This window comes from Acytostelium subglobosum (assembly GCF_000787575.1).
Source record: "Acytostelium subglobosum LB1 DNA, scaffold: scaffold10, whole genome shotgun sequence".
NCBI classification, from domain to species: domain Eukaryota; phylum Evosea; class Eumycetozoa; order Acytosteliales; family Acytosteliaceae; genus Acytostelium; species Acytostelium subglobosum.
The window spans coordinates 864413-890124 of record NW_012236523.1 but is presented as its reverse complement, the minus strand read 5'-3'; the positions used below and the strand labels follow the sequence as shown (position 1 = coordinate 890124).

At 42.9% G+C, this 25712-nt stretch overlaps 11 protein-coding genes across 11 annotated transcripts; 5 read left to right on the top strand and 6 right to left on the bottom strand.

The window, feature by feature from the left end:
- Positions 1-1315: 1315 nt before the first annotated feature.
- SAMD00019534_057810 (hypothetical protein) lies at positions 1316-2818 on the top strand (the record flags this gene model as incomplete). The annotated part of the gene is made up of 1 exon (XM_012899272.1): positions 1316-2818. One exon carries the CDS (start codon positions 1316-1318, stop codon positions 2816-2818), a length of 1503 nt encoding a protein of 500 aa, XP_012754726.1.
- A 1395-nt stretch (positions 2819-4213) lies between these two features.
- Positions 4214-6371, top strand: SAMD00019534_057800 (hypothetical protein; the record flags this gene model as incomplete). Its single annotated transcript, XM_012899271.1, has 3 exons — positions 4214-5548; positions 5623-5907; positions 5979-6371. The coding sequence occupies 3 exons, from the start codon at positions 4214-4216 to the stop codon at positions 6369-6371; spliced, it is 2013 nt and encodes a 670-aa protein (XP_012754725.1).
- Positions 6372-6472: 101 nt separating this feature from the next.
- SAMD00019534_057790 (hypothetical protein) lies at positions 6473-7696 on the bottom strand (the record flags this gene model as incomplete). Its single annotated transcript, XM_012899270.1, has 1 exon — positions 6473-7696. The coding sequence occupies one exon, from the start codon at positions 7694-7696 to the stop codon at positions 6473-6475; it is 1224 nt and encodes a 407-aa protein (XP_012754724.1).
- A 1364-nt stretch (positions 7697-9060) lies between these two features.
- On the bottom strand, positions 9061-9813 carry SAMD00019534_057780 (hypothetical protein; the record flags this gene model as incomplete). The annotated part of the gene is made up of 3 exons (XM_012899269.1): positions 9061-9075; positions 9165-9491; positions 9625-9813. The coding sequence occupies 3 exons, from the start codon at positions 9811-9813 to the stop codon at positions 9061-9063; spliced, it is 531 nt and encodes a 176-aa protein (XP_012754723.1).
- A 1141-nt stretch (positions 9814-10954) lies between these two features.
- SAMD00019534_057770 (hypothetical protein) lies at positions 10955-11863 on the top strand (the record flags this gene model as incomplete). The annotated part of the gene is made up of 2 exons (XM_012899268.1): positions 10955-11086; positions 11159-11863. 2 exons carry the CDS (start codon positions 10955-10957, stop codon positions 11861-11863), a joined length of 837 nt encoding a protein of 278 aa, XP_012754722.1.
- A 231-nt stretch (positions 11864-12094) lies between these two features.
- On the bottom strand, positions 12095-13531 carry SAMD00019534_057760 (hypothetical protein; the record flags this gene model as incomplete). The annotated part of the gene is made up of 4 exons (XM_012899267.1): positions 12095-12617; positions 12692-12782; positions 12864-13336; positions 13407-13531. 4 exons carry the CDS (start codon positions 13529-13531, stop codon positions 12095-12097), a joined length of 1212 nt encoding a protein of 403 aa, XP_012754721.1.
- A 1341-nt stretch (positions 13532-14872) lies between these two features.
- SAMD00019534_057750 (hypothetical protein) lies at positions 14873-15904 on the top strand (the record flags this gene model as incomplete). The annotated part of the gene is made up of 1 exon (XM_012899266.1): positions 14873-15904. A coding segment is annotated over one exon (1032 nt), but the record flags the coding sequence as incomplete, so codon positions are not given.
- Positions 15905-16470: 566 nt separating this feature from the next.
- SAMD00019534_057740 (hypothetical protein) lies at positions 16471-18502 on the bottom strand (the record flags this gene model as incomplete). Its single annotated transcript, XM_012899265.1, has 4 exons — positions 16471-17406; positions 17480-18203; positions 18279-18307; positions 18377-18502. The coding sequence occupies 4 exons, from the start codon at positions 18500-18502 to the stop codon at positions 16471-16473; spliced, it is 1815 nt and encodes a 604-aa protein (XP_012754719.1).
- A 371-nt stretch (positions 18503-18873) lies between these two features.
- SAMD00019534_057730 (hypothetical protein) lies at positions 18874-19809 on the bottom strand (the record flags this gene model as incomplete). Its single annotated transcript, XM_012899264.1, has 1 exon — positions 18874-19809. One exon carries the CDS (start codon positions 19807-19809, stop codon positions 18874-18876), a length of 936 nt encoding a protein of 311 aa, XP_012754718.1.
- A 1890-nt stretch (positions 19810-21699) lies between these two features.
- Positions 21700-23501, bottom strand: SAMD00019534_057720 (hypothetical protein; the record flags this gene model as incomplete). The annotated part of the gene is made up of 2 exons (XM_012899263.1): positions 21700-23315; positions 23396-23501. The coding sequence occupies 2 exons, from the start codon at positions 23499-23501 to the stop codon at positions 21700-21702; spliced, it is 1722 nt and encodes a 573-aa protein (XP_012754717.1).
- Positions 23502-24626: 1125 nt separating this feature from the next.
- SAMD00019534_057710 (hypothetical protein) lies at positions 24627-25587 on the top strand (the record flags this gene model as incomplete). The annotated part of the gene is made up of 2 exons (XM_012899262.1): positions 24627-24949; positions 25023-25587. The coding sequence occupies 2 exons, from the start codon at positions 24627-24629 to the stop codon at positions 25585-25587; spliced, it is 888 nt and encodes a 295-aa protein (XP_012754716.1).
- Positions 25588-25712: the final 125 nt, after the last annotated feature.

Here is a 25712-nt window from a genome sequence, read left to right as displayed (position 1 = left end):
AATGAATGATGTATGTATAACTGTTTGATCTTGATTGCTATATTCTTTGAATATATAAATATATATATCTATTTATAATTATTTGTATGTATAAGTGTACAGATAATAGTGTAGAGATTGATGTGTGACTGATCGATTGAGTCTAAACCATTAAAAGGCTTACCCTATCACTCGCGATGCGTGTTTGTGTGTGAGTGAGCGGGACAACAACACACTCATCTCCTCCTTCACTAACATTCACCAAAGAATTGTTTTAAAATATTAATTTAAATATTTTGTTTAGTTTGGTGTTGTGGAACACGAATTGGGTAGTGCGTGGGTGATTGGATGCTAAGGGACGGAACGTGGAAGAATCGCCCCCCCCTCTTTACTCATACCGACCTAACAATGATAGAATAAGAGTGACATCTTGACCCCATCCTAAGACACCAGTCCACATAAAGATATTTAAATTATCTGTAGACATATTAGGACCGCTACCCAATTCTACAACCCTTATGAACGTCAGGTGTGTTTGTGTGTGTGTATGTGTATGTTTGAAGAGATACAGATCCCACACCACACCACACACATCACTTGCATTGACAATGACATTGTCAATGTCAATGATTGACACGTCCAACTCTTATCATTGAATTGGAGAAGATGATGTGTGCGTGTTGGGTTAGATAACCAAAGATTCATTGACAAATTGAATGAAGTAATTGAAGGACATGTCATTGATCCATTGCACACACAAAGACACACGAGAAAGTGTCATTCAATCAATCAATCAACACAACACAACGCAATCAACACAAGAAAGCAAGGAAGCAATCAATCAAACAATCACAAACAAACAAACAAACAAACGAATGAACGAATGGATACATTGCCACATATATTATTGAAACATATTGTTGACTATTTGGATGACAATGCTGATGTTGTATGTGTGGCATTGGTCAGTCGTCGACTCTTTGCAGACAGATATTGTTATGCACGTCTATCCATAGACATCAACACGCCAGACTCCTGGCCCCAACAATCCAACCATGCATTGAACTTATTCATTCTGTACACCACGCCACCTCCACCACCGCCATTGTCAGACGACATTGATCACTCACTCATCATTGTCAACACCAACAACAATAACATTAACAATATACACAGACCTACTATCACTCAATATGTTTGTGACCACGACATTACTTATCAATGGCAATTGCCAAAGACTATCACTTGTTTACGCTTTGGCGATGCATTCAATCAGAAGTTACTGTATCGACTGCCAGAGGGGTTGACACGTCTCACCTTTGGCACTGGCTTTAACATGTTGATCAACACAGGCGTCCTACCCCAAACACTGACATGCCTAGAGTTCCCTCCCAACTCAACATTCAATCGTAACTTTGCGGTCGGTACGTTGCCATGCCGTCTGCTCAGTCTCTCACTTGGCAGTGCATTCAACTGCACACTCCAGGTTACTTCTGGGGGCCAGCAACTATCAGTCCTCCCTGCGTCGCTCACATCGTTGACCCTGAGCACCATGTTCAAACAGCCACTCCTACCAGGCGTGCTGCCTCCATCAATCACATCTCTAACAATGGGTCACAAGTATAACAAACAGATTGGTCAAGATGTACTCCCTCCATCATTGCGCACACTTGTCTTTAAGGCATTATTCAATCGACAGATAACCATTGGTGTACTGCCTCGGTCTCTGTTGTCACTAGAGTTTGGAAAGGAATACAACCAACCAATTACTCATAATGTATTGCCAGCAAGTTTAACCGAACTTGTGTTTGGTTCGATGTTTGACCAGCAACTGGCGCCAGGCACACTACCAAGCAGCCTAACAATGTTGAAGTTTGGCAATCGTTTTAATCAATCACTTGGACACCATGGTATTCTTCCTCAAACACTACGTACTCTATGCCTTGGCGAACAGTACCAACATCCAGTGACAATCACCACACTGCCCCACTCATTGACAAAGCTGAGTTGTGAACTTAGAAACACTGTTACAGATACACCAGCTGTTGGTGGAGGGATGGCGCCATCGCTGTTCCCTGCATCGTTGACCCGCCTTTCGATTGGACCAACATTTAATCAATTGATTGGAGTTGGAATGCTACCTCCAGCACTCACCAAGATATCGCTTGGCACATTCTACAATCAACCTTTGAACCCAGGTGTACTTCCATCAACTCTAAGAAAATTGGACATGAGGAGTAGTTCATTCTCACATCCACTGATGCCTGGATCACTCCCTACATCACTCCAGAAAATTGTCTTTGGCTATTCATTCGACCGACCACTCCCGCCAGGTCTCCTGCCAATGGGTCTAACCAGCCTGTCATTCGGCTTTGCATTCGATCAAAGGATTACACCTGGCATGCTACCTTCATCATTAACTCGTTTAAAGTTTGGACGTGACTATAATCAACCAATACAAGTTGGGACACTACCAAACTCAATCAAATGGCTTACATTTGGTGCAAGGTTTACACAATCGCTGGCTGTTGACGCACTGCCAGCAGGACTGTCCAGATTGTCACTACACATTCAAAAGGTCAAGCAGAGTGTACTGGCCCACGTCGATTGTCTCGAACTCATTGTGTTTCCATATGAACCAATGGCATTCCTAAGAAACAAGGTTGGTTTCCCTTATTGTCCAAACATTGACAACATAATGATGTTGGGCTACAACTACGGAACAACATTGTGTACAACTATAAGGATGTTGGATAACATCTATGTACTGGTTCTCTCACATAACCTTGAGGGCTATGTATGCAAGGCGACCGAATTAGTTGGACTCAAAGTAGAGTGATCTGTGGAGTTGTCCTTGACAAACAAGTAATTCTTGAATTTGTATACAAAGATTGTTGATAGATGTTAATATTAATGACAACAACCATCCAGTACCTCGTTCATTGTTTGGATGTCCATATGGAATACGATAACAAATAAATAATATATATATTTTTCCGGTTGGTTGATTATTTGATCGATGTGACACCCACCAATGAGTTCTTCAGTTTTTAGGATTCGATTCCATCTTGGTCTCACCCGACATTGATTACAAGGAAGGGGGGTGGTCTATCCCAAATTGGCATTCCTAGGAACCAAAGAGAGATACGAATATAAATTAATCAATCAAAAATGAGATTGTCGTCTCTTAAATATATTACTTAAACAAACAAACTGATACAGATAACTCCGAAAACAAACACACAGATACAGATAAAGAATATTATATGTAAGTTTGATTGATAATGATCAAACAATTTAGTTATTGATTGGATGATGGATAAAGATGATGTCATTGTTTTGGACGAAAGAATGAAATGTATTTATGGACTCAAATAAGATGTACTTAAACCAAAGATGGACAACAATTGTATCAAAACGGACCATCTTCAACAAACCCATAACAAAAAACGTCAATCAATCACCATCAACAACCAATCGTAAAAGTTCCAAAGAAATTTGAACGCAACTATCCAGGGAAGATTGGATTTTTTTGGAGCTCAATGGTGGAATGATGAGATGGAGCGTCATTGATTCGACAACATCACACACCAAAAACATCACTCATCACTCTGTCGCTAAACACATTCGACGCAGAGCCCATCACATAATCAATTAATCACACATACACACAACACACACACAACTACATCATAATACCTTCTTATATCAACTACCCCTTGGACAACAAGGGATAGGATTAGGATTAGGATCACCGGCTAGCAACAGTGTGTTGTTGGTGGAGAAGTGTTGGTGTGAGTTGTCTTCGTTGTTTGTTTGTTTGTTTGTTGTGTTGCAAAGAGAGTAGAAGAGAGTCGCGACGATCGTAACAACCAAACAAGATAGAAGCAACAGTGACAATGGTCATTGTGTTTATTTGACATCGACATCATCACCATACCTCCATCATAATTGCATCATAAGTACTCATACCCATACTCATACTCATACTTCATACGTACACACTACACAGTAGTAGTCAACCAATCAATCAAATCAATCCATCGATCAATCGTTTAATCCAATCATAGTAATAATAATAGCACAATAACAATATATATACATTTATAAATAGAGAATAGATAGAGATATAGAGAGGGGAAATATGGCAACGACAACATTAAGCTATCAATCAAGTGGTCTGAGCAATAGTGGCTCAAGGGATAACGGCATTCAACACTTTCATTCGACAATGATGTATAAGAATACAGAGCATCATAGCTCAGGTAGTCTATACTCGAGAGGTGACGATGACGATGAAGATGACATCTTCTACGATGCCCTTGAGACCAACCCCTCATGGGCAACAACCAGTAACAATAGCAATAGCAATAATACTCCATTGGCCTCGCCTCGTGGTGGTCCTCGACAGGTACCACAACTGCAACAGCCACTGCCACAGTCACAGCCACAAACACAATCATCTCAATCAACTATATCATCTACAACATCTTCATCATATACATCATCAATATCGTTAAACTTCCAACAGAGTAGCATGTCTTGCTCTCCACCAATCAGTAGCTCATCATCATCCACACCAAACTCTTCGCCATCTTCCTCACCAACATTGAGCACTCATTCATTACATAATCATCGTACATCGCCTTCCACTTCATCAATCTCAATATCAAGTTCAAACTCCAACTCTTCTTCATCTTCCACCTCATCCTCGTCATCATCAACTTCGATCAAGTCATCTAAACGTAACTCCAAAGTACTGCATATTATCAAGTCCAAGAAGGATGAGCTGCATCATCTATTCTCCAGCAGCAAGGAAATGACAAGACTGGACATCAGCCAGCCACAGCCAGAAGAGCAGACACCCCAACTTGTGACTGGACCCTCACATCCAAGCCATGAGAGCCGTCTTCGCAAGCTCCTCAAGAGACACTCAGAGAGCACAACCATCACCTCCTCCACCTCTTTGACCAGCAGTGGCGAGTCTCCAACATTGTCAAGTAGTTGTAACATTGAACAACAACAACATAGTACCACCGAGAGGAGTGAAGGTGGTCGCGTGTCTCGATGGTTCAAGAGTCTCCACAGCAGTGGCGGTATCAGCAACAGTTCGGGCAGCGGCAATGGTGGTGTTGGCAGCAGTAGTGGTGGCGGCCATCATAGGAGAAGATCCAAGGAGAAGCTACTGTCCTCAAGCTATCAACTGGTCCAAACGATAAATGGCGCACACAATGGATCGATATGGGCCGTGGACATCAGCCCTGATGGCACCCTTCTGGCCACGGGCGGCTCAGATGGTATTCTGCGTGTTTGGCAACGCGCCGACTCCAATAACGTTGTTCAGTCGTCGCCCGACAAGGAGGACGGCGACGACGGACCATTCAATAGCAAGCCCATCGCCCAACTGTCAGGACACACTGGCCACATCCTCGACATCAAATGGTTGAACAATCACCGATTGCTCACCTCCTCGATCGACACCAAGGTCAAGCTTTGGGATCTGCGATCAAACGAATGCACCAAGACTTTCGAGCACAATGATATTGTCGTTTCATTAAGTCTGGACATTGTAAGTCGTCACTCTATATCCGATACACTATGCGCCGAGACATGTCCACTAACCAATCACTCCCACTCTTACAGTCTGAATCAATGTTCCTAACATCAACCTTGGATGGATGCATCAGGAGATGGTCAATCGAGAAGAATCAGCCCATTGCCGAGACGCAAGTGGGCGAGTTCATTACAACTATCAACACCTGTCCCCAGCCATACAACTATGTCATTGTCACATCCCATCTGGGCAATGTCATTGTCTACAATCAGTCCACGTTGGAGTTGGTCACCAAGTTCAACATCAAGGGCAAAGCAAAAGGACCCAAGATCACCGGTGTCTGCCTTGTATCGAGTCCTTCAAACGATCAAAGTGTAAGTTAAGACGATGGACCATGGCCATTCAATCATTCGATCACTCACTAACTCAATCAATCAATCAATAGATACTTGTCAGTTCAGACGACTCAAGTATACGCCAGTTCGCATTGAAGGATTTCAAGCGTATATGCAAGTACAAGGGCATGCATTTGGAGAACTACCAAGTCAAGCCAACGGTATCCCCAGACAACAAGTCCATAGTGATAGGTAGTGAGGACCATAATATCTACCTGTGGGACAATGTCACCGAGCTTCCACCACAACACCATCATCACAACAATGACAAGAGACTGACTATTGAGTCTTGCGAGTTCTTTACTGCGTTGAACAAGCCCATTACGGCAACAGTCTTTTCCCGAGCATTGGCACAGAACAGCACTGGCGCCAGCCAAGGCAACTACTGCTTGGTGGCCACAGACACGTCCGGTTCCATTCTTGTCTACAATAAAATGCCATAGTCCCCTGTCTGTTCACGCTCAATCAATCAAAGTGAATCATTCGTTCAAAGACAAAGGAAGTAAGAGAGAGAGGGATACATAAATGATTGTTTGGTTAATGTTTATTGAACATTGGCAACAGCATCGGCAATGGCATCGGCAACGTAGGCAACGTTGTTGTGATTCAAACCGGCAACGCTGACACGACCACTACTCAGCAAGTAGATGTGGTACTTCTCGACCAGCAGCTTGACCTGGGCTGGGTTCAGACCTGTATAGGTGAACATGCCAATCTGGGAGGTGATGTGAGTCCAATCGCCTGGCACATTCCTCTCCTTGAGGGCATCTAACAGTGCTTGTCGCATCTCTCTGATGCGGCCAGACATCTCCTTGAGCTCGGTGACCCAGAGAGCGCGCAGCTCGGGGTCGGCCAGGATGGTGGCGACCAGACGGGCGCCGTGAGTGGGTGGGGAGGAGTACATGGCACGGATATCCATCTTGAGCTGTGAGAGCATTCTTGGGATGTTGTCTGCCTTCTTGGAGACGATGGTGAGGGCGCCAGCACGCTCGCCGTACAGGCCAAAGTTCTTGGAGTAGGACTGGGCCGAGAGCAGCTCGAAGCCGCGCTCAAAGAACAGACGGGCCGAGAAGGCGTCGTTGTCGAGGTCGCCACTGGCGTAGCCCTGGTAGGCGCAGTCCATGAAGGGGATGTGTCTCTTCTTGGCCATCAAGTCGGCAATGGCCTCCCATTGCTCGCGAGTGGGGTCGCAGCCGGTTGGGTTGTGTGCGCACAGATGCAGGATGAAGACCGAGCCATTGGGCGCGTTCTCAATATCGCGCATCATGCCGTCAAAGTCGAGACGGCTGTTCTTGGTGTCGTAGTAGGCGTACTCGGCGGATGGCACGCCCGACTCCTTGCAGATGTTGTGGTGGTTGGTCCAGGTGGGGCGCGAGGCGTACACGATGGTTCCGGCGGGCAGGTACTTGCGGATGAAGATGACGCCCAGACGCAGGGCGCCCGTGCCCGACAGCGCCTGCACGGTGACCATGCGCTTCTCGTGGCCCTTCATGGCGTCGCCAAACAGAAGCTCGGCGCTGTTTCTGTTGAAGTCGCAGATGCCGTCGATTGGCAAGTACTCCTTGTTGGCGCCCAGCAGGCGCTTCTCGGCTTCGTAGATACATTTCATGACGAAGGGCTTTCCGCCTGGGCATCTGTAGGCGCCCACCGACACATCCACCTTTTGTGGATGAGTATCAGCCTTATAAGCCAGCGACACACTGTAGATTGGGTCGACTGGTGCCTGTGGCACTCCACTCCACAATGACATTTCTTCAATTGGCTCCATTTATTCTTTATTTATTATTTATGTAAAAGAGATAGTAATAGTATAAGTATAAGTATAAATATGATTGATTGAGATACTTGTTGAATAAGAATAGTTAGTCATGTTCAATGAATGATGTGGGTCCTAGAGTTAGGACCACCCAGATCCCCCATACCCTTAAGCCTATCCTATGTAATGTTGTTGTTGTTGTAGTGTTGGAGCTCAATTTAGAGGTGGACTAACAGATCCATCCATCACTCACTGTCCTCTTAACAACACACAAGTGGGCCAGTAAGCATGCAAGGACTGACTGTCCGCGGCTTATGACATTGTGGCCCGAAGCCCATCCCATGATACCCCACATTCCCACTCTCCCCTTGTTTGTTGTCATCGTCCTCATTCGATACAACACACACATAAACATAGAGGACGAAAACGAGCCCCCAATAAAAAATCGAATTAATTGTTTGTTGGATCAGAGAGGCTTCTCGTTTTGGACCACTGACAACGGTAATGCATACAACTACTTTTGTTGTTGGTTTATAATTATCCATCTTTGCTCATAGGTCCCGTATTGTGTGATTTATGGCAGGTACCATCACACTTTGATGCAGTGAATGCTTTACATTGTGTGTGTTGGGAAAAAGATCTTCAACGATTGAAATGTTTGCAGATAATTCCGATGCTTGATAAACAACAAAAGAAAGTTCTTTGCACTTTTATCGACACGCTAAAGAATAAATAGAACACAGAGATACTCTTCGGAATGCATTCCGAGAGGTCAGATCTCATGTTCAAAGTTCAACACATTCATTAATGTTCATTTCATTGATAGAAATACATTCATTCATTCTAGCGAGGACCAATACCCTTCATCCATGGATGTCATGGCATCCTGTACCATCTAGTCAATCTAATCAATCAATGAATCAATGCATCAAGGTGATGGTTGGTAAAGCGACCTTTACGGACATTGCTAGCATCATCATTTGGGCATGCATGTACAGTCAGTCGTGGATCTATCTATTGATCATAGGTCGATGGCAGTTATTGGTTTATCTTTCTTGTTGTTGCAAGAATAGTGCGCGACCAATGTATATATCATTTGGTGGATAACTGACAATATCCAGTTATCGACAAAGTTTGATCGACACCTCGTCAAAGTTCGAGCTTGATGGTATTCTAGAACACGTCATCTTCGTTTACGACTTGAAGAAGGGATATATTGGATGGATGGACAGAGATATTAAACAGGGCAAAGCAGTAATGGATAAAGAAGGGACATCAATACGAAGAACAAAGTGAACGATATTGAACTAATTCATTAATGGAATAGATTAGCAATATATCTGGATAAATAACCTAATGGGTATAAACTAGTTTATTTATGAAGTCAACTCCTATATTGTCGCAATGTGATAAGGTAAGATGGGATGTTAATGTTTGTGTTCAGTTTGATTATTGAGGTGGTGAGATAAATGAAACATACCATGACGGCGGCGACGATGTCTCCGGTCTTCTTGAGAGCCTCGACGACCTTAGCCTTGGAGGCCTTGGACTCCTTCATGACGATCTCAACGTCGTTGGGGTTGAGACCCTGGAGGTCGACGTTCTCGTCGTCCTCAGCAGTCTCGGTGACAGAGGTGGTGGTGGTGGAGGTGGTCTCCTCAGTCTTGGTGGTCTCCTCAACCTTCTTGGCGGCCTTGGTGGCACGGGTGGCGTTTGGATCCTCGAAGGTGGTCTCACCAAGGATCACATAGGTGTCGGAACCGGTGGCCTTGAACACCTCTGGCTCAGCAACAATGCACAAGAAGTTCTACAATATTGTTCGAGAGTCGATATGTTAGTTCATCTGTTCTGTCTTCTGTCGTCTCTGTCTATCTATTCGTCGGTCTTTCTCTGTCTCTGTATCTGTCTGTCTCTGTCTTCGCTATAGCTTATCAACATACACCCTTGGACTGCTTGAGAGTGACTCTCATGATATCTGGGACTGGCTTCATTCCGAGCTTGGCCATGGCGGCTCTGGTCTTCTTCTCAGAGCGGGATGGCTTCTTTGAGCCGTCAGCGGCGTGCTCCTCCTCAGTGGTTGGAACCTCAGTGGTCTCGACGTTGTCTGGAATCTCCTCGATGGTGGCCATTTCTGTGTATGTGTTGTTGTTGTTGGTAGATGCTGTATAAAGCTAGAATATATGTGATAATCAAATATAAATGTTGGCGCGTGGATACAAGATACACTCTGGAGTCAGAGTGAGCGCGTGTGTGTGGTTGCAGAGAGATTGACGAGTGACACCACTTTTGATTTTTTTTAATTTAATTAAGGAGGATCATCCAACAACTAACGTTACTTTGGGCTGATTAGTGTGGACTTGATGATTGGAAGTCGTCTTCCATTTGTCATCCAGCCAGCAAACCAGACAGCCAGACTGATTGTCCAGCCTACCATACACCTTTTATGTACACTACAAGACTAGGTCAATGGTCATTGACTTCTTATTTCTTTAGGGATGCAATAATACGATCCTTTTCATCTAGTTTACGTTGCATATTCGCAAGATCTTGTTTGAGTTGTTCATTCTCCTCCTCTAACATTACAACCTTGGCAAATAGATCACCTTGTTTATCAACAAATTTCTTATGATTTTCTATCTCTTCTTTAGTTGGATCATTCCTTGTGAATAGTGATCCATCCTTTAAGGTTGTTGTTCAAGTCATGAGTTAGATATCATGATAGATCGTTGTTGTTAGACAATCGCAATATGTAAATATACATACACCAGTCTTGAATAGTTGTATGCCTGCTTCAGAGATTCCAAACTGTTTCATGCTATGCTCAAAGTCCTTCTCCAACTTCTCTTCAATATCACCATCATCATGTAGTTTGTTCTCTATTTCATCCATATTGACCATTTCTCTATTCTCACTTCTCTTCTATCTGTATTATCTCTTTGTAAGTATCTTATACTATCTCATTGAATGAATGAATTGTTGAGATAATGTTCACAAACTTCCCTTTTATGGATAGCCCCATCAACCCCTCTGTGTGGTAACACCTCGCCCAGCACTTCATTACCACGTCCACATCTCTTAACGTGTCACTTGTCAATCTACTCAATTATTACTACAACTTATACATACATAGATACAATACAGTAGTGATATCACTTGTTTGTGAAGTATGTATCAACAATCATCATCAGCCTTCAATCAATCATTCAAAAAACAACGAGTAATTGATCACTAACAATCAACAATGTAGACATCAGACATAATCTAGATTATATGATGGACAAGTACGTAAAGGTACCAAGGGTGGACAACAACAAGGTTGAGCCGAATGAGATCAGACTGTCATACACAAGGAAGGTTAGTCCTGCAATTGAACATGGACTCAACTTGTTTGCCAAGGGAGAGGTATGTACTAGTTCAATGAATGAACTTGAGGGATCAGTATAAGACTAACATTCAATTGATGTATGATTATAGAACACAGTATTTATGAAGGCTGTAGGATCAAGCACAATACCAAAGGCTATATTGGTCACTGAGATGATCAAGAGACGTGTGGCCGGCATACATCAGGTCACAGAGGTTGGAACTGAGGACATCGTCACAAAGTATCTGCCAAAGGAGGAAGGATTGGATATAGTAGAGATGAGGAAGCAGACACCATTCATTAGGATTACACTCTCAAAGATACAACCAGACACTACACAGTTGGGTTACCAACCTCCACAGCCAGAGTCAATGGTTCAGCCCAGGGACGCCAAACCAAAGACCACTTCCACCACAACAACTACAACTGACAACAGTGGAGGTAGCAGTAGCAGTAGTGGTGATCAGCAAGAGGTACAACACCACAATGGAGGAGCAAGAGGCAGTGGATATAGAGGAAGAGGCAGAGGTGGACGCGGTAGAGGAAGAGGTGGTCGTGGCAGAGGTGGAAGAGGTGGAAGAAACTTCAACTCCAACGATGGCAACAACAACAACAATGAGAACGATGATGGTGATGTCACAATGGACAAGCAACAAACAGAAGGTGGCAACAGAGGTTCCCATAGAGGTGGACAAAGTAGAGGCGGCTCAAGAGGAGGCAGAGGAGGAAGAGGAGGAAGAAGAGGAGGACTCAAGCGACGTTCAATGGACAGGAATGGTGATGATACATCAATGTCAGAGGGCCAATCAAATTGATTCTTTGGAAGAATCAACTCCAATTCACGTGTACACATCTGCGCCACTCATTGCTGCAACAACCATTATCAATTCCATTCTCCCAATCTTATCTTATCTAGTCCAGAGTACTCTCAACCCAACAATCAATCATTCAATCATTCATTTCAACTGGACAAACAATGTATACAACTTGGCCACCGCGTGCGGTCATTTAGGAGATAATGGATAAATGGACAGACGTCTTTTTAATTAATCAGTCCTTTGTTTCTTGTCTTCCTGTGTCTTTGCCTGGCTCTGTGTCGTGGCGAATGTAGCTGCCTCACCACTCATCAATGATTCCAATGTCCTCTTCTTCTTTGTCGCTGGAGCAGTGGCAGTTGGTGTCTCTGTTGATGATGTCTCTGTAGTTGTTTCCTTTGCTTCTGGCGCCTTCTTTCTGGTGGCCTTGCCAAAGGTGCCAAAGTGCTTGACGGGTGTGGGCGGGAGCTTGTCGCTGGCCGACGTTGATATAGAGAGGGTTTCGGGCACGGCCATGTTCTGCAGCTCCTTGGGCACTGGCTCGTTGGATGTGTCGATTGGAGTGACCTCAACCATCTTTAGCTGGGTTTCGGCAATAACATTCTTGAGCTCCTGAATATCGTCCACTGGAGGCTCTGCCATACTCTGCAGAGTCTCAAGGCATGTCGTCAAGTTGGCCAATGCCTGTTTATAGGCGTTCTCTGATAGCTTCATTTCATTCTTTAACTGGTACACTAGAGCAATGAAGAATAGACTATAGGGTAGTGTGATGTGAGTATGATGTGTGGACAGCATCCATCATTATCGCCTGGGTCTAGAGAAACATACACTTGTGCATGCGATCGCAGGTCGTCCTTATCATGCTTCTTTCTAAGCTCCAAGGCATACTCATATTCTTGCAGGGCGCCATCAAGGTTATCTGTTTGGGGTGGGGATGAATGGTCAGTCCACATCAGATCCCCTTTGGGATGATCCACAATAAATCGCTGCAGCAACATACCCAACTCAATAGAGATCTCGCCAATGAGGATATGTGCTTCTGAGAGCTCTTTGAATCGATGGTTATTGCTCTCCTTGGCATCCTTTTGATAGATTACACGAGCCAACTCGGCAATCTCCCAGGCCAGCTCCAATGTCTCAATGTCCTCTTGAGCCTTCTTTTGAAGTGCAGCGAATCTTGGATCCTTGGTAATGTCTGATGAGGATGATGGTGCGGCGGCGGATGCGGCGACGCCACCATCTTCAATCTCTTCAAGATGGGGAGCGTCTTCAGTCGTCGTCGAGCTGGTCGATGTAGTTGTAGTTGTAGTAGTAGTGGTTGTTGTTGGTTCTACATCCTCTTCATCCGAGTCATCGCCTGGTTTAGATCCAAACACATCCGACTCATTCGTCTTGTACGATAGCAACAAAGCATCTCCATATTTAAGATAGATTGGTGCCAACTCGATTGATTCCTCTCCATAAATCGATGACCTTTAATCATGTTTGATTATGATTAGTATACTAGTCTGTCTTCATTTCATGTCAATCAAACATAACATACATAGTAGTCAAACAAGTAGCAAGTAGTTCACAACATGATGTATAGTCTCCTTGATCAAACAAGGATTTGGCAACGATAACCTTTCCCTTTGCATTAGCTATCTCGTCACTGTTGTTTGTTGACATTGAGGTTGAAATCGATGATGTAGTACTAGATGATGATTCCTCCATATTATTATTATAAGATTGATAGATATATGTTATGTGTGTGTACGATTGATTGATGGATGAGTAAATGACACTTTGTTTGAGATCAAGCAATTAATCATTCGGGCGCGCCTAAATTCAAATTCACGATTCAGGAATCCAAAATGATATTCTTTTTCGAACTTCACCAACAACCTCAAAGTTATATTTCCTAGAAGTAACATATTTATTCAGATGAACAACAATCCACCGACTTCTTCATTCATTCATTCTTTTTCTTTCTTTTCATTCAATTAATAAATGGATATAAATAACTTTAGTGGGAATGAATTTAAATATTAAAACAATATCTTGTTTCTTTCATAAGTTGAACATTTCAACTCTTCCTCGTGGATTGACCTCTCTATCACTTCCAAACTTGGAAAAAACACCAAGTTTAGTATCACTTCCACCATCATTGTTATATCTTCATCTTGGCTCTTTCAATGAAACTCTTACTCCTGGAATACTACCAAATGGTTTGGAGACACTCAATTTTGGAGATTCATTTGATCAAAAATTAAAGCCATTATCTCTAGGTAACTCAATCAATACATTAGTATTTGGAAAGTTATTCAATCAATCAATTCGTGTCGGGGTACTCCTATCTCTTACCTCGTTGAAAGTCGGCAATAGTTTCAATCACCCTATAAATCCAAAGGTGTTGCCAGAGAAGTTGACATAATTAACCTTGGGAAAGGATTTTAATCAACAATTAGAATCTGGTTCATTGCCACCTCTCATCCGTAGTCTTTCATTTGGATATAAATTCTCTCATAAATTAGATCTCGAGGTGTTGCCTCCTTCATTGATCAGTCTCAATTTTGGATTCTTGAAGCATTATTGGACACCTGATGGTTGCAAAGAACTAGAACTTCCAAACACTTTATTATCCCTAGATCTGGGGGATGGAGTTCAACTTGAAAACTTGATCATACCTTCTCTAACTCATTTGACTTTGAATAGATGGATTGGAGAATTTAGAATCAATATTCCCTCAACATTGATATCGTTGTCTTTAAATTGCCTATGGAAAACAACAATTAATCTAAGGTATGGATTGTTTCCAAGCTCCATAACAAAACTGGTCTTTACCAATTTCAATGACAAGTTTACTCGGACTTCTTTTCCAGAGACACTGACAGATCTTGACTTGGGTAGCAAGTACATTCTGGTAAACAAACCTCATTCTTTGCCAAAGTCACTCAAGCGACTCGCAGTTGGTGGATACAATACATTGTCATTGGGTCGTTGATTGAACCTCAGCTGACATCAAAGAGTCTTCCATCTAAACTGGAACACCTTACTTTGATCAATTACAATACTCCCCTGCCAATATTACCAAGCCATCATTTAAAGTCATTCAATGTTAGTTTGGATTATATGTCAATTGGTCATTATATAAAGAAACTATATATAAATGGATCATTCCCCTCTAGTTTGACATCACTTGACTTACCTCATTATATGAATCAAGGTTTAACAGTTGGAACACTCCCACAATCATTGATATCTCTTCATCTAGGAACATATAACAATTATCTACTACCTGGAGTCTTACCAAACAATTTAGAGAATCTTCGCACTGGCGTAGAATATAATAAATTGTTGGAGAAAAATATACTTGGAGATAATATTCAATCATTGGAGTTTGGTACCAATTATAATCAACCAATTGGAGTTGGTGTATTTCCATCTAATCTTAGATCACTAACCTTTGGACGAGAATATAATCAGGAAATATCTCCAAGAGTACTTCCAAATAGCTTGGAATCATTGATATTTGGTCATAGTTTTAATCAACCGATCAATGAGGGTACAATTCCAACTGGACTCATTACTTTGAAGTTTGGTGACTCGTTCAATCAACCTATAGTGGTGTTGGATACACTCCCTTCATCTATCACCAGTTTATCATTTGGTACTAGTTTCCATCAGACTCTGATGCTTTGCATTCTCCCTTCAGCACTGCTCAGTCTCGGAATAGCATCAAAAAGGACGATAGTATGTGAGCTACCTGAATCACTTACATCACTTGAGTACACTGGTTCTTCAGCCAGCATCATTGATGATACTGTAAGAGATTCCGAGAATCTACAAAATGTATTGATTCGTTTAAATATAAGAGATCTATCCATTCTTGAAGGTATTGGAATGGAAAAGCCATTTGAATTTCTTACAAAGTTAAAGTTCGAACTTTACTTCAACTCTCCCTTTGATCGATCATTCTTCCTCCAAAAGTTACTGATCTTGATCTTGGGAGCCTCTATACCAAGAAGATCAAGCCACATACTTTGCCAAAGACTCTCAGACGATTGAGACTTGGTGGTCACACCAAGTCAACATTCAATCGCATCATCAAACCTCAGTTCACTACCAAGAGTTTCCCCAAGAAGTTGGAGCACCTCACAATGAGCAACTACAACTCTCCCATCCCTAGTCTGGACAACCATTCACACCTTGAGGGACAGCATGGTTGCTGTACCTATTCACTCTTCCTATGCTGTACTCAATATTATAGATGTCGACGTTGGCACCATCTTGGTGATGTAGCTAAGTATTCCATCAATTGAATTGAGTGCCACTCTTACATTGAAGGACCTGAAATGGTTGTCCAGACTAGGGATCAATCAGTCGAATAGATGATGGAACCTCCTTAATATTGAACACCAGTGTTCATGGAATCAATCAGTCGAATAGATGATGGAACCTTCTTAATATTGAACACCAGTGTTCATGGAATCAAGACTGTATCGTTCTCCAAATGATGATTGAACTCCAATAAAGTGATCGATGGGGATGGTTCATCTTAGCGCTGAACAATTATTTAATTATTATATTATTGTGGATGTGTCGGTAGTGTTTGATTGACTGATTGATTACTGCTTCAGTGACTCGAGATACTTGCTGTGGCTCTTGGTCTGCTCATCAAACTCCTTGTCCAACTTCTTCTTTTGTGACTTGGTGATCTCGGCGCCAGTGTTGTCGTGCGTTGGAACACCACGAGCATCAAACTGGGAGTACTTGCTAGTCTCAGCCTTGAACATGTCTGATGGAGGGATCTTGGCCTTCTCCAGCTTGGCGGCCTCCTTCTTGGCGCGCTCCTCCTTCTCGGCCTGCTTTTTGGCCTCAATCTCCTTCTTGAGCAGCATCTCCTTCTTGAGCACCTCCTTGTCCTCAAACTTCCACACAGAGCCACCCTGCTTGTCGTCGATCTTGATGCCGAGCAGAGGGAGCACCTCGTCACGGAATGAGTCACATGTCTGCAGAATCTTGGAGGTGTCCTTGGCAGCGGCAGCCGTGCGCATTTGGTTCCTGAACTCGATGGTCGCGTCGAGCACTGGCTTGAGAGCCTCCTCGACGTTGCCCTCGCCAGAACCAAAGCCAATGGATGAGGTGTCGACAACGCCAAACACGCGGAGAATGTACGTGATGTAGTTGGCAATGTTGGTGAGGATGGCGACACGTGGGTTCCTCGACTTGTCGGCCAAGTAGATGTTGGTCTTCTTGATCAGGTCGGTGAGAGAGTGCATCACGTCCACAGTGTTAAAGTTGTCGAGCAGGTAGGAGTGGATGTTCTTCTTGGCGGCAAGCAGATGGGCGTTCAGGTCCTTGTCGACCTGGTTCCATGACTGTGGCAGATCGCCCGGGCTATCTCTCAGCACGGACTTGACCGTGTGGAAGAACTCTGAGAAGATCTTCTCAATCTCAAACACATTGGTCATTGACTCTTGGCTGTAGTTCATTGGCTTGTCATACTTGTGAATCAAGAACAACATTCTGATCTGTCTTGCTGTGTACTTCTCTAGAGCAGCCTATAGTAGTAGGTGATGTATATTGGTGAGTGAGTGATATGAGTTGATAGCAGTGATCACTACAACAACATACTTGAATGGTGATAAAGTTCTTCAACGACTTTGACATCTTGAGGCCATCAATGAGGAGATGACCAGAGTGGATAAAGTAGTTGATCCATTGCTTGCAGCCATAGTGAGCCTCGGACTGGGCAATCTCATTGTCGTGATGGGGGAACTTGAGGTCCTCACCGCCAGAGTGAATGTCAATGTTTGGACCGAGGATGTCACTGGCCATGGCGGAACACTCGATGTGCCAGCCTGGACGGCCTGGACCCCAGGGTGACGACCACTCTGGCTCGCCAGGCTTGGAGACCTTCCACAGGGCAAAGTCGGACTTGTTCTTCTTGTCCTGAGTGCCGACTGTGAGCGCGCCCTCGCCCTCGCTGATCAACTTCTCGTTGCCAACGGACGATGGTTCGAGCTTGCCATACTCGTGGTTCTTCTTGAAGCTCTCAGTGTCAAAGTACACGGAGCCGTTCGACTCGTAGGCGTAGCCATTGCTAATGATCTTTTGAACGTATGTGATGATCTCTGGGACGTACTCTGTCACTCTTGTCAGGGCATCTGGTGGCAGAACATTCAATGCCTTGAGATCCTCAAAGAAGGACGCCTCCCATTTGCGAGAGAGCTCAGTGTGAGTGACACCAGACTTGTTGGCACGATCAATAATCTTGTCATCGATATCGGTGATGTTCATCACGTACTGTACGTCATATCCTAGGTAATCCTTCATAATACGACGAATGATATCGAAACTAATGTACGATCTTGCGTGTCCCATATGTGAGGCATCGTAAACAGTAGGTCCACAAATGTACCATGACACATACTTTCCTCCGCTGGATGGAATGAATGCATTCTATGTGTATGTTCGTGTTAGGCTTGTGGACCATCCAATTGATCAATCAATCATCTCTTCCATTAATACCTTTGATGAGGTCAACGAGTTGTAGATCATCAGCTCAGAGGGTACACCTTGAGGTGGGAACCATTCTGGTTGCTCCTTCTTTTTCTTTCCCTGTAATGTTGGGGATGTCTGTGCTGGTTCAGTCATTACTCTATATTTCTCTATATTCTAAAGAACTAATAAATATATATATATGTTTGTTGTTGGTGTAAAGAATGAATGAATGAAAGTGAATGAGTGAGTTGTTGATAAGTGAAGAGTGATGAAGTGCTCAAAGTGAAGAGGCACACGAGGGGTTGTGTTAAATTCTTTGGAACAAACACAAAAAAAAAGACGAATGTGATGGGTCTGTTTAGGGTTACCCACATCTTATCACTACTCCCATCGATGAGATGACCTGTCAACCAATCAACCAATTAATAATGTAGGAATATACAACTAATAGTTTATTTGTATTTAATCATCAATATTAAGAGACGAGACAACTATTTTCTCACTTTCGGCGCACTCTTACTCATTCACTCGCAGACTTCTGATGCTGCTGGTATCCAGGAACTGGTAGCGGAAGTCTGGGAGTAATACTCATCGCTGGATGAGTTGTTGATGTTGTTCTCCTCACAGGTCATTGGCAATTGAAGATTCTTGATATGTTCCAAGAATTGATCAAACATGACATTCTCCTCCTCGGTTGGCGACAGACTGCACTCGTCCACAAGGTTGTAGAGCTTCTGTACAAAGGTTGGTGATGTGGTTGTTGTGGTGGCCGGAGACATTGACGTCTCGGATATCACAGAGGAGTGCAGTGAGGATGACCAGAACTCCTCGTCAGAGTTGATGGTGCCGACAGGCGAGCGGAAGACAGCATAGAGCGCACCAGTGTCATCAATCTCTAGGTCAAAGTCTTGATCTTCGTCGAGGCCATCAAACGAGGAAAGGTCATAGTCGCCAATGTCAAAGAATGTAGAGCTGGACTCAATGGGGCGACCTAGGCCATCGGAGTGGCATATCTCGTCAAGGTTGTCCAGTAGTGATTGAAGGAATGCTGGGTCGTGTGGCAAGGTATTCAATTCGTCACGCCCCGGAGCTTGATCGTCCTCATCATCATGTCCAACATCAATCTCTCGTCCAGATTCTATTCCTTCTTCAAAGTTATATACAAATGTACATGGACTGCTGTCACAGCTTCTGACGACATTGTTCTTGAAGTGCTCGTCATGTATCAGTTTGGTTCGGTTCTTGCGATAGCGTTTGAAATGCTTTTCCATCTCTACTCTCCACTTCCACTTGTAGAGATACTTGAGGTTGATCTCCCAGTCCTCGGGCTGGCGGAACCAATCCTCCTCAGCAGCAATGCTCTCCAAATGATGATTGTAATGTGGCTCCACCATTGACAGTTGGCACTGTTGGTCTAGCTGGTCGTCAATATGGTAGCTCTCCTCCTCATCGTTGGCCATATCGATCCAACAATCAAAGTGTTGGGTACTTGTTCCAAAGGTACCGTTGACAGACTCGTAGTAGGAGCGCGACCTCTTAAGTGGCTTCCTGTGCGGGTTGGAGTGATTTGGGTGACTATTGTTATATATTATTGCTTCTCCCGCAGTAATTATTTTGTTATTACTAGCGGAGGAATTATTTTGTGATTGTAGTTGTGGTGATTGTGATTGTGATGGTGAATTTAGTTGTGTAGATTGAGATTGAAGTTTAGGTGATTGAGGTTGGTGTTTGCGCTCAGCACTATTGCGTAGTCTAAATGATATTGATTGCTCCACAGTGGGAGACAAACTCAACTGAGCACTCCTAGCACTTCCATTTGAAGATGAACTAGTGTTGGAGGATGTGCCGATGTATCCATCACTAGTGTGTGTGTTGTTGCTATTGCTGCTGCTGCTGTCTCGTCTAAAGAATGATTTAATCCTCGCCAGAAAGTACGACTTCTCTGGTTCAACTTGGTATTTCATTTAGTTATTTAAAACACAGATAGATTGATTATTCACTAATTTGGTCTATAAAGATTAAATTAATATATGTTAATATTAATTAGGTATTCTTTCATTGATTGTTTAAATTATTAATTGTGTAGGGTTGTTGTGTAAGGTATGTATATATGTAAGTAGTCAGAGTGAGTGCCTGCGGCCCTAAGTATTATTTGTTCCTGGCATTGGATCAGACTCGCGGAAATGATATAACACACTCACTAATCAATCAATAAATACATTGGTCATCAGATCGAGGTGGTCCTCAAAGAATATATTGTTGTCGTGGTTGTGGTGAGATGTGAGATGAGATAATTATTATTACATATACATACTTTTAAAAATAGATAATGTAACCAAAATGGAATAGATCTTCTGAATTATTGAACGAATGGAAAAGGATGGTAATAATATATGTTAAAATGTTATAATAATAATAAATATGTAAGTGTGTGTGTGTATGCTTGTATTGATTTAGGACAATAAGATTGAAGGATTGATGTGTATAATAGAGTGCACTCTAACAGGTCGTTTGGTTTTCCTTACTTGTTGACCAATGTCAGCAAGTAGCAGTTCACTAGCATGGCGCACACACACTCACTCACACTCTCACCAATTCCCTGAGTCACTAACTCACTATCTATCATACACCAATCTTCATTTCGTTCGTTGAATTAAAGTAGACCATCCAGCTGTTAAGATGGAACTGGTGACTGTCAGTTGGTTGGTTCCCTGGCATGTGTCCACGGGTGGGGCGCACGACAAAAAATTGGTTGGTCTCGAGAGTCCTAATTTGGCAAGAGTCAGGTCTGCGTACCATAGTGGGGGAGGGTTCCAGAGAGTGTGGGTGTGGGTGTCCGACGCCTGGACCTTCCAGGCCAATTCAGAAGGGTAGGCCTCGATGCTACACAACTAATAAGGAAACTTGGACATATTGTTGATACAAATTGGAATCAACAATTCACTTGTTCAGTGTGTAGTTGTACTTTGTAGGGGTAGATAACCATTGTCCAATCGTGTTTGATTGGACAGCTGCTTCGACTGGGAGGGTGGATGGTAGGTGACATATACCAAAACAGGCCATTGGATTGATTTGTAATTAGATAATTAGACAATTGTCTTTAAACAATTAAAAAAAGGATTTTTAAGTTCAAAGAGACAACCCTATCTTGTCATTGCGAACATGTTCGAGGTCTTTGGAGAATGTGGGGCTACCCTGCAAAGGCATCTCCCACTCCCTGGAGTCGGGTCGACAGTTCGTCGTCACCTTGATGTTCAATCTCTCGTTAGCCAATCATCAATGTTGTTGGTAATAAATATGATAAATTGTTGATCAATCAATCATTCGATGTACATTCCAAGCATTGATGATTATATAACGATTGATTGAAGATGCTTCTTGAGTACCTTGACGTTCGTGAATCCACCTTCCAGTCGATCATTATGTAGCAGCAATATCGAGTTGTTGATTGCCTTGTTCTTGTTGCTGCGTTTCTTGAGTTTCTTTTGTTCTTGCATCTGTTCCAGCGTCTCAAAGAAGAAGATATCATAGACACCTTGCGTAGTCTTGAGTATCAGATGTCGAAGTCCTTTGGGCAGCAACTTGAACGAGAATGACTTGTGCAGTGGTATTGACAGCTTGGTGATGCGCGATGGAATGTATCTGTATTGATCGGTGAACTCCTGGAAGCCGAGAGATGTAACCGACTGTGGCAGGAATGTCATGCTCAGTACGCCAGGTCCTTGCCGTGAGATGAAGTATACAGACTCGACCGATGGCGGGATGGTCGGTATCTCCAAAGAATTAGAGTTGATCACCAATGATTTGACAAATGGTGGAATGATCGTCTTAACATTGGATATGTACATGATAGAAAGCGAGTCAGGCAGCACAGGAGGCATGCCCATGCCATCATTGATGAACACTCTCAGGTTGTCTGGCAGGGCATATGGCTCGACCACGTGCTCGAGTGACAGGTGCACCGTGAGACAGTATAGATTGGCTGGGAGCACGCCCGCTCGCAGGGGCTCCGAGAATCCACGTCCAATCGACAGATAGGAGAGGTTGGGAGGCAGGGTGCCTGGCTCCAGTGGCTGTCTGAACTCGTCGCCAAGTGAGAGAGTGGTGAGTGATAGAGGTAGCATGCCAATCTCTATCTTTGAGTTGAAGTTGCCAATGAGCTGGACGATCGACATTGAATTCGGCAGCAAGCCCAATTGCAAAGGTTGGTGGGTCTTGACCATTAGTGATGCCAGGCCCTCGGGAAGACATCCTGGGACCAGTGGTGGCACATCGACATGACCATCCTCTTCGTCATCCCAAAAGTATGCATAGTTTTTGAACTCCTTGAGTGTGCTGGGTAGGTAGCCTGGGAGGACAGGTTTGCCAAACCGTTGACCCATGTGCAGCGTGAGAAGGTTGCTCGGCAGTATGTTGGGGCCAATGTGTTGATTGAAGCATCTGCCAAACATTAGGAATCGAAGTGATTGGGGCAGGTCGCCCGGACGCAAGGCCCTGTCAAACTCATCGCCAAGCTTGAGAAAAGCCAGTGTATCCGGCAGTGTGCCACTGAGCAGTGGTTGGTCGAATGTGTAGCCAAATGTAAGCTTGATGACGCCAGTTGGAAGGACGGGCGTGCCTAGTGGCTCTGTGAATAAGGGTTGATTGAACATCATGCCAAACTGAATGACCTCTGGCGGTGAGTCTGGGTCGAACACACCAGGCTCAATCGCTTGGTTGTACTCCTCGCCAAAGTTGACCACTCTGATACTAGAGGGCAGTGCTCCAGGAGTCAAAGGTTGTTTGTAATCATCAAGACTCAATCGTGTGAGTGTGTCAGGCAGTATGCCCTTGTCGATCGGTCGTTGAAACCTTGGTCCGAGTGACAATGACAATAGTCCTGATCGCAATGAGCCCGGTGGTACTGTCTTCTTTCTGTTGTATGTTATATGTGTAGTCTTTGCTGGTGTAGCATTCAAGTGTTTGTCTGTAATGTATGATTGATTGATTGATTGAATGAATGATCATTGTTAGTGATCGAGTGAGATGATGTTTGTGTATATATACTATGGTTGGGATAGGTACGTGATTTGACATAGTGACGATGAGTGATGATGTTTGGATCATCGTCGCGATCAAACTCGATGTGAGTGCTGTTGAGTTGGTTGATCATGAACCGATGTCGATTGCGTTGAAATGAGTTGTACATGATGTTGCGATAGGCTGGCAATGTCCTAGTGTCAGGATCTCTATAATACAATCCAATAGACAGTGTCTCAAAGAATAGATAATGTTGTCTCTCTTGAAACAATCGTCTACAACACAATGATAGCATCATCCTATCAGAGTTCTCCAAGTGTTTTACAATGATCGATAGTACTACATGAGGTAGTGTATTTAATATCATTCTTTATTTCTTTCTATCCTATCTTTATCTCTCTTATAAGTAATAATACATAATGTTAGTGTTAATTACTCATTTCTTTGATTTTCTTGAAATAGACAAGGGGTCAAGAGAGAGGTTTTAAGTTTTTGAAGTTCGACCTACTACTATAATCAATTGATCCCCGAAATGGATTGAATCAAGATATAGTATAACTTCACTTATAATATTCCAATGCTCCCAATCACCATCTTTGTATCAAGATCTGATCCCCTATCCTAAATATATTTATATTTTATTTGTCAAGTTGAGTAAGTGGAACAACATGGAAAATCAAATTCAAGAATTACCTATTATATCATGAGAAAATTAATATATCGTACAATCTATTAAATTAATAAATCAATCCTTCAATCGACCAATCATACAATCAATCAATCAATCATATAAAAAATTAATCAAAACAAATACTCATTATTTGTTCAATATAAATATAAATTTAAATGGGAAATAATTTATCTAACAATAATAATAATGTTGATACTAAGGAATATCAAAAAAATATAAATAATAGATTAAAGAGGGTTCCTACATATAATAATATTGAATCAACTTTTAAAAAAGAGAGTATAAACAACAAAAATAATAATAAAAATAATAAAAGAGAGAAAGAGAAAGATCAGGATCTACCTTCTGCCGATGATTTATTCAAACATACTCAAAAAGATGACCAAGAGTTGATAAAGAAATTGGAACACGTCAGAGAGAAGTATAAATCAATCCAGGATGTCAATACAAGTGTAAGTATTTATTTATATATTAATTAAATAGTAAATTAATATATTTAATCAATAACAATTTAAGATTGAATTCTTGGTAGCATCCAAAGACTGGTTATTATTCGATTATGTTCGAATGGTGATCATTGTATCAATTATCTCTCAACATAAATATGCTCAGAAGGCTAGGGATCTAGGCATTCCAGACAAGTTGTTGGATATCGTAGAGTTGTACGATCGATTTGTAGACCAGTTCCACCTATTCATTGGGATGAGGTCCAGGGACTTGTCGGCCATCCAAGTCGATGAGTATGCCAAAGATCTCGATATTATTCAATCAACTATGCACTCCAACTGCAGTCAGATCTCGGAAAATGTCAATAAGTTGGTTGATCAAGTCGAGGCCGTTGTCAATGAGTTGGAGAAGACCGCTAGTTGCCTTGTAAAAATTGGTTTTGGGTAAGTAATAGATCATTCATTGGAATGAATCCACTCACTCACTAACTCAATCAAACAAACATTTACACTTAAGTGCTGGTGTCCCTGCAATACTAGGAGGTACTGCGCTTGTTGTGACGGGAGCTGTTCTGGCTCCATTCACTGCTGGTGTAGCACTCCTGGAGTTTGCAATGGGTGTGACCATGATCACCACTGGCGTTGCCACATTGGTCACTGGATCCGCTGCCTTGGCCATCCCCCTGGCACTCTCGTTCAAGGTTTGTCGCCTCATCAGGGTCTTGAAGGAGAGTGTTAATCAGTCTATCAAGTATCGTGATAACCTGGCCCAGTTCAAGGCTGAGGTTGGACTTAAGAGACAGTTCTTGTTCGCTCTCAAGTCTGTGGTGCCCATCTGCAACATATGTTACTGCGAGTTCTCCAAGGACAACAAACCAGTGTTTACAAAGGAGGGCTTGACCGTGATACACTACTGCCTCAATTGCATCCAGGAGTGGGTAGACAAGGAGCATACCAATCCTTGGACCAGACGACCAATGACCATGGATGACGTCCATCAATGCAGCGCATCCGAACTCAAGATCATCGCAGACTACTACATCATCAAGAAGAAGATCAAGGTGTCTGAGTTCTGGAATTGATCGATCTGTCTGGTGAATAAATGTAAATATGTAAATAAGTGATAGAGGGGTTGATTGAGTGATTGGAATAGTTCCGTACAATGATTGATTGTTGGAACATTGTGTTTGAGTTTATGGTGAGGAGG